This window comes from Phasianus colchicus, chromosome 1, assembly GCF_987193195.1.
Source record: "Phasianus colchicus chromosome 1, bPhaCol1.hap1.1, whole genome shotgun sequence".
Taxonomy (NCBI): Eukaryota; Metazoa; Chordata; class Aves; order Galliformes; family Phasianidae; genus Phasianus; species Phasianus colchicus.
Window position 1 is genome coordinate 35,169,446 of NC_143436.1, and position 13,123 is coordinate 35,182,568.

Genomic DNA, 13,123 nt, shown 5'->3' on the forward strand with positions numbered 1-13,123 from the left:
GGAGAATTCATGTTGCCACTCCATGGTTATGAATCCAACTTGGAGTGGTGTTGTCACATCTTGTCCCTAGTAATGATGTGATCCAGGAAACTGTCACCTTCAGCTCTATATTAGTTCAATAGGCCCTGACAAACTTGCATATGGTGCTCTTGCTGTTCCTCTGTGAGCATTCATGGGACCCACCTGGCTCAAAGTTTGCGATATTCCAACACTGCCACCATAGTTTCCAATGCATTGAAGCCAATACTCAGCTCTGTAAACAGTTCTCTGGTCACAATCCACTGATTTGTGCAGATGAGCTCATCAAGATGCTCTTCATTTCATGGTGCAACAGTTGTGCATGGCCATTCAGAACATGGCTTGCCTTTCATGCTGCTGTCACCACTGTTGAAACACACCACCCCCTGCCTATCTACACCCACACCCACTGTTTGCTCTCTATAAACATTCAGCAAGTGTTGATGAATGCCAGTGGGTGCCATTTTTTCCACATGGAGGAATTCAGTTTCACACCTTTGTTCCATCCGCCCTTCCATGTCAGACACCGTTGTGTCAGACTGTTCCTCTGCTGCCACCTGTCACACAGCAACAACATGTAGCAATACTGGCAGGAAGGTTCAGCCTCTACTGCCATACCACCACCATCTGTCTCAGATGTCGTGGACCAACATAATAAAATAGGAGGCATTACTTTCAGAGTAGCTCTCATAGATAATAAAGCTGTTCCAATTGAGTGCTAACACAATTTTATGCAGTTTTGTGCCCACACATCTGTGTACACAGATGATACCCAAAGACCATGCAGTCCGGTTACAAAACTTTTTACAAAATGGACTTTTTATGTCATGTCCATTCACAATAAACCTGAGTGGTGACAAAAACATTACCTGTAGGAGTCTGTCATATGGTTTCAAACCACCCATATCACCAGGGCCAGCTGGTCGAATGTTTTTAACATACACTCCTTTTTCCAATAAACCATCTGAGACACTGAACCCAAAGTCTTCTCCATCAGAGTCCTTGTACAAAGTTACCTGCGGAGGTAATTGACATAATGGTACGGTGGGGAAAAAAAGTTTGTCCTCATTTCTACAAGCACTAGGCAGATCTCCTTCCTACATTTATTTCATATTACATTAATCACTTATTTACCTACTACTTGGTACTTCTAGTACTATATGGGAGTTGGCCCCATTTTTATGATGATGATCTTATTTTATGATGATCTTAATGGTCTCAGCATGATGGGGAATTGATTAACTAACTGCCACCAAGAATCTCAACTCAACTGCAAGGCTGTGAGAGCTGTTAACAAGACTTGGCATCTCTACAGTGAAGGCCAATGTGCAGTAACAAAGACTTGGCCTAAACTAAACCCGTGTCATATCTTCCAAAATACCACTGGCACCTTGAGCCATGTCAGCCTTCTTTTTCACCAGGCAGTGGTCAACCCTGTAAGGTCCAGTCCCAACAGTGCTCAGTATAAGAGTTACAATGCAACCTTCTAGGAACACACAAACATGGCTCCTACAGGAAGACACTGCAGGAAAGGTATTTTGAAGACAAGCAATTGTGTGATGCCAGCATAGATATGTTAGTTACACAGGCAAGAGACAGCCATTCAAAAGTAGTACATGGACGCTATCCTTGTTAGGAGAATGAGGTTTTCTATATGTTCAGAGAATTAGTACTGTGAGAATAGTCTTGTGAGTTCAGTTATTTGCTAGAAAAGAATTCAGAGACTTCTTTGTAGATGTGCCATGTGTAGCTTTTTATTTCTTAAGTTTTTTTTTGAATTTTTCTTGCTTTGCTACTCTCTTACACCGGGCAAACAGACCTATGCAAGAAAATTGTGTAGGCCAATGGCATGGCCTCTGATTGACACGTCAATGCTGCCAGAAGGTGTGTGCTAATACAGACACATAGCCAAAATCATGCTCTTACTGATATAGTGTATTTCAGTTCAGGTTCAAAATACTGCTTCAAATTATATCTTGGCTGATGAACTAACAGCATGGAGTGCTCTCTAATTTTATAATGGCTTGACACAAGCAAGCTCCAAGTGCTGCAACCACTTGCATGTGCCAGCCACTAATGCCCTGCCTAGTGGGAAGCAGGTTCTGACCCCTTTGACCACTCCTGGTCCAGAGCCATCTCCATAACACTGAATTCCTCTCTGGTGTCTCTGAATCACAGAATCCTTCCAATTAGAGGGGATATTGGAGGCCTCCAGCCCAGTCTCCTGCTTAAAACAGGGTGAGGACTGAGCTCAGAAGAGGCTCCAGCACTCAGTCAGTGTTTCACAGAAAAATGACAAGGCACAGCAGGGTTGGGCACCATGCAAGTTGATGCTGAGACCCTGCCTTAAAAATCATTGTGGAAAGATAAGCAAGGAAAAAGTTGCCTCAAAACAGAAGTAAAATATTTGCTCAGATAAACAAATGGCAGAGATGGTTGTGTTTTTCTTTTCAAGCTCTCTGCACTTTTCTTGAATTTACTCTGCTTCAGTGGTACATTAACAGTGCTTTAAACAGGGTGAGAACAGACACCTGGTTGTCACATCACAGCCATGTCTAACATGGGTTTGATCTGAGGTATCCCTGAAAGTGCCATAAGACTAACAATACAGGAAGTTGAAAACCAAACAACCAAAAAACAAAACAAAACAAAACAAAACAACAAACCAAACCAATACCAAACTCCCCAGGAAAACTAAAGCAGAGAGATTTATTTAATTTAGTAATAGTTGTGTGCACTTCCTGGCAAGACCAAAAACTAATTAGCATTGCACCAAGACACGAATCCTCTTTTAAATAATCTTTTCTCCACACTTTCACAAAGATAGGAGGGCTTCTCTTAACTGCTTCTTAAAGAAGCCTTGAAAAGCAAATGTGGAAACATGATACAAAGCCTGAGGGGAGATGAGATATAAAATACTGTGCTGTTCCGGAAGAGATGTTACGTTTTTTAAAAGGAACTTCCCACTCATTCCATTTCTTTTTCCTTCCTTTTCCTTAAGGCACTGGCATTAAGTGGAGCAGGATTCAACCTCGGATGAAAACCCTCCAGACCATATGAAACCGGGGTTCTCTGAAGCCATCTAAGGCTGTACTCTTGCCCTAAGTTTGGACAAACTGCATTTAACCCATTTCTAAGCGATCTGTCCTGCTTCTTGAAATCTCCAGTGAAGGACACTCCACAGACTATTAAAGTAATTACTGCCAGTGTTTCAACTATTTCCCCCATGTCTAAACTAAAACTCCCTTGCTGAGACTTAAGTCTGCTGCTATCCACAAAGAACAAGGGGAGTACTTTATTCTCTCTTTGCAGCTATGTGAAACAAAGATTGTTTTTCTATAAAGTATATTCTGCAGGACAATGCCTTCCTTATCTTTCAGACCCCGAACTGAGCAGTCTGTTACAGTCCAGACCTTACCAAAGCCACGGCAGAGCAGACAACGTGATTCTGGAAGGGTATGTATCAAAATACTACCTAATTTCTCTGGTTCTTCAGGTCTACAGATCATAAAAGAGTTTTTAAAAATGGTTTCCCTCATGGCTGTATTTTTTTGACTTTTGACTAACTTAACAGGAATTTGGAAATCAATTTAACTGATAGCTATTTATTCAAGGGATGAGGTTGCAATTGAACATTGCTGTGTCTTTGACAGCTGTCACACTTTTTAGGTGCTACTCATCTGCAGAGAGCACATTACAGGTTATAATATTGGAGCCACTTCCCTTTAGGGCAGCATATATTTCTAAAAGAAAATCCTCAAGTAAAATCAGTGCCTGATTTTTATTTAGTAGTGGGTAAGGGCAAAGCCTTCCCACCCAGGTTTCTCATCCTCACTTGCCACTAATGCAGCCTGTCTGAAGGGTGTGAGATTGTAGGCAATTCACACAACACCTAAATCATGCCATCTTATTTGTACTTCTCATCACAACTGTTTGGAAGTTTTGATCTCAATAGCAAAATCTCAGCTGTAAATGATTTGTTAGACTTTTAAATTTGCATCAGAAGCCTAAGGGAAAAAGAAAGCTGAAATGGAAATTTAATGCATATTTCATAAGCAATTAAATAGTTACAAATTTTGAACAGAGGCTTACAGGTTTTGAGTTTGTTTCTGTGCCTCTCCTCCCTCTCAGATATATGGGAAAATGTTTCATTTAAATTCATACATCGTGCACAGATTAGCTATTGAGAGATTTTAACCAACGGCAATGTTAGGCTAATGCTGACATGCAGCAATACTGATGAAAAATTATTTTATGTCTAGTGCATATTTTTGTTCTCATAGGAAATCTTGCTCTGGGAAACTTTTCAAATTGGTCTGCTATGATTTTAAGAAAAATATTAATCTATACACTTACCTAAGTAGATAAAATCAATTAAAGGCATAAATTAAATTTGGGTACCAATACAGCAACATAGTATCCAGCTAAATTAAATATTACTGATTAAACCATCTAGAACAAATATTGTGACAGATCTGTATGACACTTATCTCAATCCTAGCTTTCTCAGGATAAAAACAGGATAAATATTTGGTGAAATCAATGCAGTTAAGCAAAAAATAGCAGTGAGTTCACGTTCACCTGCTGCAAAGTTTGCAGCATTAATCAAAATAATTCTCAGGGCTGTGTTACCTTTCTGACAGGGATGCATCTGAGAAGGACAAAGCTGGTAATGTCATTTGCTCACCCTGCTGCTCCCTTACAGTTACTCATTTGTGTTTGTAGCCTGAGGACTTTTATCCAGCCTTTTTCTCTCTGACCTGACATAGTGGGACATTTGCCTGCAGAGGGCAGAGCACATTTGCCAGCAAGCCCTACTACAAAAAAAATACTTAAGGAATTCTTTTGGCAGTGAATTCAGAGTCACTCATACGGCACTGCAGCTGTTTTGGACAAGTTTTCCTGAGAAATAGAAACTGAACAGGTTATTCGTGTTAAACTAGAGGTCTAACATAAACAGCAAGGAGGGGACAGAAAGTAATAGACACATTTCTACACAAGAACCAATAGGAACTTAACTAAGATTGGCATGAATACAAAACCAGCCCATGATGCTTGGGTTAACTTGCATAGAAGCATAGAAACTTTAGAGTTGGAAGGGACTTTTAAAGGTCATCTAGTCCAACTCCCCTGCAATGAACAGGGTATAAGCATATTCTGGTGAGCTGGACCATAAGATCCAGGCACTGATAGCTGTTTTTCTTAAAAGATGTCTTTTCTTACTGCGTAGTACTTAAGAGCTAGCAGCTGTAAAACAATACTGATTCATTAGCAGAAATCTGACCCTTCCTGTCCAGCAAAGCATTTCCTTTATCAGTCAACACAGACTTGTTTTATAATCCATAGAAGAAAAACGGTATCTTTGCTAAGTGTGAGCACACCATGAAGTGCCTGCTGGCATAGATTTGTCTTCTATCTCACATTTAATTTCCACTCAGGAAAATGGAGCACAGCAACCAACCCCATTAATCTCTTCATATCAAGATGGAAATACAAGTAGCTTTAAACTATCACAACACATCCTATTGACTGCTTACACAGGCAATTTATTCCCTGTCCATATGTAAGATCCACTCTTCAATATCTTCTGGAAGTATTCACTTAGCATATACTCAGTGAGACCTTATCGCACCACATGGAATGAATTATGAACTGAGCCCAGTCAGAGCCACAGTGAACAGAAAACAAACCAACTACCCTGAGAGTGACAACATGAGACTCTTACAGAAATTTCTACATGCTTTTCTCCCTTTTCTGGGAAAATCTTGGACCTTGGGGAGGAAAAAGGTGTACAAGATGGGACACTCATTCCCACCAAGGAGAACAGCATTGTAACGCTCCCCAGAATTCTGGACACTGGTTCCTGTTATGGCCTTTTGGGATTTGAGACTTCAACCAGCATGGTGTTTCCTCTGCAGATATGAAGCTGCTCTATCCATGACTGCCTTGGGGTGTAAAGCCACCTTAATATTACCATGTGTTTTCAACAAGTCTTGAGCAGTGAAAAGTTGCATAGACTGTAAAGTTTTTATCCTTTTTAGAAAAAAGGAATTATAAAGAGAAGTGAAGCAATAGTTCATTTGAAGGATTCTGTATTGTGTGCATTGAGCATCATATATTTGATTCAAAATTAGTGTTAATTTGAAGAAGGACCAATGGGAGCCCAAATCCCTCCTGAGTAATTTTCTAAAGAAATGTATTTTCTAGAAATTAAACTTTGGTTTCTTAATGAACATATTTTGCAGAGATGAGTTATTGGTATTGTCAATTCAAATTACCAGTGGTTCCTCCTTGCAAAAGAGCAGTCCCTTTTGAGAATTTGTTGTAAAAGAAAATACTAGACAAAGATGCATCTTATTTGTTTGCTTTCCCCATAAGGATATATCATTTATGTCTTTCTAAGAACTAATATGCACAGCCCCAGAATTACATCTGTGGAGTCATTATAAAAAGTGCTTACTGTATTGCCTTATAATTAGATTCCCTATGCTGAATATATTATTTCAGAACTGTCAGAAGAAAAATTACAGACCTTGTGTAACTCCACAGGAGTTGGTGACATGATTTCTTTCATTTCTTGCTTAATTTTTCTCATAACCATGGACTTTCTCCCCACATCTGATGGCAATGTGTTGCTACGAGAAGCTTGACTGTAATGTGGCCTTACAGTGCTTCTTTCCTGGAAGCTGGCTTGTCTTCCCAGCTGGCTACGAGGCTGTGGGTTTTCATGATTCAAACTCAGTGTACTTCCTGACATAATTGTGGCCTAGAGCATTAATGAACAGGTTAATTTTTAACACAGAATGTGGTTTAAGTAAGCGGTTAATTCACAGCAGTAGGAAAAACTTATCTATTCTTTGTTAAAACACAATCACTCAGGGCACAGCAAAAGGCAAGAGGACAGATGTTCAATCTGCTTGCAAGTCACTATAAAATAAAGGACCACAACAAAACACAACAAGAATAACAGAACCCCATAGGCAAACGTTTTCAGATGGCATTTTCAACTAAAATACTGAGCACTGGAATGGCTGTGCTGGTCAGCTAGTCCCCTGGCAGACTGGACTGAAGAGTGTATAGTATAACTGTTCACTTTAAATATATTTTATGTAAATAAAGTGACGTTTAAGTTGCAGCCTAATTACATTTGTTGGAATTGGATCTATAGGAAGGTATTTACAAGACAGACTGTGAGTGCGAGGTTTATTAAAAAAACAGTAAAGTCAGCAGAATGTGAAGGCAGCTCTAGAGCCAGTGCTGGCAGAGCCACTGCCTGGACACCATCCCAGCCTGGGAGAAACTCAGTGCAGGTACACTCACTGCTTGGAAGAAATTATGCATAACGTGCATATTGCAAAAGCAACTACCTTAGTCAGCACTAGCATTTCAGAGATACCAACCCCTCTCTCACTGCTGGTTTTAGTCTCAGGAAAAGCTAGACTTCATGTTAGATAAAAGAATGCACAAAGCATGAAATCTCAGAATCACAGAATAACTTGGGTTGGGAGGGACCTTAAAGCTCACCCAATTCTAAACTCTTGCCATGGGCAGTGCTGCTACCCACTAGATCACATTGCCCAGGGCTCCATCCAACCTGGCCTTGAGAGCCTCCAGAGATGGGATGTTGAAAGAAGACAACAGAAGTCACCTCAGCCACTGGGTGGAATGTACTGTACTGACACCAAAAGTACCCACTGTGAAAGAATTCCTCCTTCAGAGAATGGGAGGTAAACTATGCTTTGGCACAGTTGCCACAGCGGGGTGCAGCCTGCTGCTGGGGTAGCATGCACTGAATTTCCTATTTATTCTCCCTGGTACTGATGGACATGAAAAATGGGAAACTATGAGTTCAGGCCACAAGCTGAAATCTGACTGGGACAGGATGCAGACAGCCTGCTTGAAAATGAGAAAAAAAGGAAAAAAGGGGAAGAAAAAGGCAAATGAAAGTTTGCTTCTGAGTCTAGTGACCATACTTGTCTCATCGTTCTCCCAACTCTAGCACTACTTTCACTATGAGATAATCTACTGTACTTTAATAGTCTCTCTTGTGTTCACTGACTGCTATTACTTTCTGACGGAGCAAAGCAGCTCGAGGACTTGGCAAACAACAGGTTTTTTGCTGTTTGGCTGAAGACCTTGGAATGAAAAATAAGAAGGAGTCCTTGACTATGTGATGGTACTTCATAAAAAAAGAGGCATTGCCATTCTCAGCTCCCTGTCATGCTGAATGAGTCTTGCTTTCTTTTCAGATCTGTGAGCTGTGCAAGGAAGCGATGCTATAAATGTTACAGCATCTACGCTTCTGAATTTCACTTTTGTAAAATAGAGGTGGCTGCTTTTATAAAAGGCTGAGGAAATCTCAACGTGTTGAAGTAACTGAATTCTGAATGATCTATTTCCATTTCTGAATTACTTACTTCCATCTCCTTTTATTGTGCTCTGAATATTGAAACTGCATGAGAAGCCTGCAGTACCAAACCATATCTAACTATGGAATTAAACCCATATAACATTTTCTCCTTCTTTTCTCTGGTTTGCAATAACAAATACACGAGAATCACATTTTGCTATCCATACATGCAATACAGAAGCCGTAAATCTGAAGGAGTAAATTAATCTAGACTGAAAAACTTTCACTAAGTTATGCCATTCACATTCCTCCTGGCTGCTAAAGGACTTCAATGACATAAAAATGAAAATGAGATTCTGCCAGTTTTGCAGCTCCAGGAATTTAAAAGAACATAAAAGAAAATATTTTAGGACCTTTCGTTCTTCAACTTTCAGAGCCAGCATAATTTTAACTGTTCCAATTAGAGAACTTAGAGTAAAGGTGATTAGAAAAATAGACTCAAAGTTACTCTGCCTCTGTCCCTTTGCTTCACCCCCCCACACGACCTGCCATGAAGTTAGATTTGCAATTAATTTCAGGATAAAATATGTTATGCATAGTGGAGAAATTGCTGCACAACCAACATTTCTCATGTTGGCAGGGTTTTTTTCTTTTTTTTTTTTTTTTCCAGAGTGGTAAGGCTGTATTCAATATCTCGATAACATTATTTTCTTTTATGTTCATCTTAATCAAATTAAGTTTCAATTTAAAAGACAACCTACAGCATGCTAAGAAAAGCTGCATCAAGCGGCTGCAAGAGAGTGGGATGCGCTGCCGCAGGGAGGCTATGCCCACTGAGGAAGTTCTGCACCATTTGCTGCCTGTGCAAACAGCATCAATGGGACGCACAGCAGAAGCTACAAGTCAAAAGCTCTGGGGCGAACACGTTCATAGAATTTCAGTTGCATTGAGTAAAAGAAAATAGCTCTGGTTAGGGGTGGGGGAGGCAGCTGCACAAGCAAAAAGATAAACGTAAAGGGTAGGTACCAAGAGAGTCATGTTTCTCAAACACAGACGCCTGTCAGCCTTGTCCTGTGGAGAGGGGTTAAAGCTTTTAAATGAATTGGTGCGATTAGTGCAAATTAAAAGAAAAAAAAGGAGAAAATAAAATGAATGTAAACCAAACCAAAACCATTATATTTCTCTATAATTGGAAAGAAAGGTTAAGATTGTTCTACCTCTAGTTCCCTCAGAATTCCTGACTGGCCACAGGTCTCTAAATCCTCCAGAGCCTGAGACCAGAAGTTTTCCTCCTGGTCAGCCTCGGTGTTATCATGGGTACCTGCGAAGCTAGATTTACAATGAGAGGTTAAAAAAGATGGATTGTTTTCCCTTGAAAATATATTTTACACACGTGCCTTGCCACAGATTGCAAGTCGAATGACAGAACTTTACAGTAGGTAGGCAGGAGTGGGGAGGTCGCTGGTCGGGAGAGGCCGGATGGGCATGCAGAGCACATGGCAGCCAGGTCTTCCCATCACCTGGCGGTCACGAGCAGCTGGCAGGATCTGAGCAGGGTGTTGTTCAGGAAGGAGACACACGGATTTCAAGAACAGTTGAATATACATTTCTACTGATCTGAAACTGGGTTCTCCCTATGCAAATTAACGAATCAACCAGGGCAGAGCTGCTCTGTGCAGCAAAATGTTTGTAATAAAACCTTTCAACCTCACAGACTTCTTTCAGGGAAATATGAAGAGCTCTCATTTTGGCAAACGGCATTTTGCAAAGGAGGGATAATGGTGTTTTCACTGATTCCTTCAGACTAAGCTGCACTTATTATCAATTTAAGCCCACCTGAGTGCTATAATAGAAACTGCTCCAGTAATTTTATACACAAACAAGAGAAACCTCCAGAGATGCAACTGGCTTGCATGGAGACCTAGATCTCTGATGTTTCATAAAAACACTGAAGCAATATTACTAGCACTCCAGAGCAAGCTGTTAGGGACAGTGATGCTTAGGAAGGTTGCCCAGTGAGAAAGGTCAGACCAAAATGCCAACTCTGACTGCAGAAACACAGCCCAAAGCAACACTGCCACTGTGCGTGTGTGTGAGGGCAGAAAGCAGGAGTTTTTTGCTGCCTTGGCAAAGGAGGTCAGCTGAATGAAGGTTCACACAAGCGTCAAAGCAGCTGCAAGGGAGGGGGCTGCTGAAAGGCTGAGGGGGAGGATGAGGGAAGGAAAGAATGAGAAATCGGCCTTTTGGTGGCAGCAAGCTTTTACTTTGGAGCAGCTACCCATGGACTGCAGCTAGTGGTGCTTAACATCACATAAACAGAGCAAACAGTATTATGGAAGCATCTGAGGCCTTGCTTGACAAACAGTGTTACTGAGAATAGCATGAATGTAACACAGTTAACGTGATAGCTTTTAAATGGGGAATTGCCCAGCACAACCAACGATAGCTTGAATGCTTCACACACAGGATACTCTGCCTTGGAGATGCTTTCTTACAGCTACTATCAGTCAAGCAGACAATGGTCAGCCATTTCGAACTCCTATTGCAATGATTCTCCATCTAGCATCAGTGTCTCCTCTAAGATATTGCAATAGATACAGCAATGGTGAGAATACCTACTCAGATCACAGATGCAATTCCTCTCAGGCAAGATAAGAAAGTATTTAAAACATGATTTTAGAAAGATCCTTGATGTCTGAAATTAGCTCTTTCAATCAACCTAAGTAGTTATTCTAATGGCTAATGCTGAACATCAACTACTTTATCCAATACCTTTCTTTATATTGGATAGTAATATTGTACTGTAAAAGAGAACTTGAGTTAATGAAAAGGTTTATATGTCTATTCAACGAAGACTGGATTTACTAGAACAGGAGGTCCATTTCTCCTCTAACTCCTATGAAATCTGAAATTATAATGACTGTAAGTTTGGACATCTTTTTGGCCAGAACAATTCTTCTCTCTGCCCTCACCTCCTCTTTTGCTTTTTCTGAATCTTATCTCCTGGCATGTGAAATGCTCAACGTTTTCACCTCCATTATAGCCACATTAATAAGCTGCTTTGTAGCTGAACAACTGCATCACAAAAAAGAGCTTCCAAAAACATTTCTCATCTATCTTTTTTTCCTGAAACAAATCTGAGAGATTGGTTTTATGTCATGTGAAATATTGTTTGAGCTGAAGCAAATAAATCTCTCTTTCTGATGCTCATTCAAAGAGTCATCAGGAATTCAGAAACACAAACATGCCGAGGGTACTGGGACAGATATGAAGCTACAAGTGCCTATGGTTTGGCTCTTGTTGCTATAGAAGAGAGCAGATCCCCTCTCTGGGTTCCCCTTCCTTTTTTTTTTTTTTCTATCAGGAAGTGATAAGATGTTCCAGGATCTGGCAGACTCATTCCTGTATATAAAGTTTTAATGTGCAAAAAACTTTCCTTGGAGTGGGAGCTATAACTGACTTATTCTGTCTGTCAGTGGTAGGTAGAATCAGGGCTATGGAGCAGCTTATGCTCTCTGGTTTAATTTACTTCCAGCTGTAACGTTATCATCACTCAGTGGCATATTAGTGACGTGCTTTCTGCTTTTACCCATTTTTCTCCTTTTTCTCATTTTAACTTTTTACTTTCTTTTCTTCCTTCCTCCCCCTCAGCCCCGTCCCAGTCAGGTCTCACTCCTGTGCACAGTTTTCCTACCTGGAAGTATTCCACTCTTCCAGCTGTCCCCCACCTTTCCTCTGCCCACCAGAGGCACTTTTCCACAGCTTGCCCTCTTTCTTCATGCTCCTGATGCTCTCTCCCCCTGCTCTTTCTACAGAAGTTTGCTTTAAGTGATTTTCTTGATTCTCTCCCAATGTCTCAGTCTCCTTCTGTTGCCACATGTTCTTGGAAGCTGTGCTACACAAAATAAAGGTAAGAAAAATTACTTTTTAGTGTTAGAGAAGACAGAGTGCTTAGCTAGAAGCATAGAGGAGCTGTTTTGGTTCTGGAGTTATCTCTCACAGGCTGGAAGAACAGATACATCCTTCTCAAATACTCCAGCACTTGGCACAGGTGCACTGTCAGGTCTGGCATAATTTATTTTACAAATACGATATTAAAATAACCATTATTTAAATTTCTGCTGTATCTCTCAGGTGTAAGTAGAACAAGCCACTTTAATGCGCATACTTTTTTTGAACTGTGCTTTAAATTGGTAGTGGAATACATGCTTGTAATTGAGAATATTCTCCATTTTACAGTCTGGCTTTCAGGTTGACTGCTCATCAACTTTTTCAACCTATTACTTATATAACTGTAAAACAGCAGGTGATCTGGAATCTGTGGCTGCACCTTATCTGGGAAACAAAAGATGAGCTTTTAATGTGGATAAAAATACTGCTCTCAAATTAAAGACAGTACACTTACTAAAAATGGGAAGGAAACAATTATTTCCTTTATTAGATATTTTCCATTAATAGCCTATGAAAACTTCTAGCATACTTCTGGCCAGCAGGGACCAGAGGAGCTGGACAGAGGCTGAGTATTCACACTTGTATCATCCTGACAGACTTGTCCCCAGATAAAATGCCATTGGGCAATCTGCTGTATCGGAGGATCAGTCAGCTTCTGAAAAGCTGCACAGTCATCTAAACCCTGCCTTGATTTACATTTCAAAGCTAACTGATTTAAAACTTACGGATTTACTTATCCAGCAGGTTTATATAGGAAAGATTTTCTGTTGTACTGAACTATAAACTGAGACTTCAGGCTCACTG

The 13,123-nt window shown here is 40.4% G+C and overlaps 1 protein-coding gene across 7 annotated transcripts in view; it reads right to left on the reverse strand.

Annotated features, from left to right (window-relative positions):
• Positions 1-13,123, reverse strand: part of GRIP1 (glutamate receptor interacting protein 1) — a 313,106-nt gene that overhangs the window by 2,906 nt on the left and 297,077 nt on the right. For 4 of the 7 annotated variants that reach the window (XM_090138417.1, XM_090138407.1, XM_090138403.1 and 1 more), the window contains exons 20-23: positions 12,063-12,263; positions 9,586-9,697; positions 6,551-6,784; positions 888-1,034 (exon numbers count right to left, since the gene is read on the reverse strand). In XM_090138417.1, the coding sequence (XP_089994543.1) occupies positions 888-1,034; positions 6,551-6,784; positions 9,586-9,697; positions 12,063-12,263 (694 nt within the window). Of the gene's footprint in view, positions 1-887; positions 1,035-6,550; positions 6,785-9,394; positions 9,440-9,585; positions 9,698-12,062; positions 12,264-13,123 lie in introns of all 7 variants that reach the window. The other 3 variants (XM_090138396.1, XM_090138386.1, XM_090138391.1) reach the window with 2 other exon arrangements.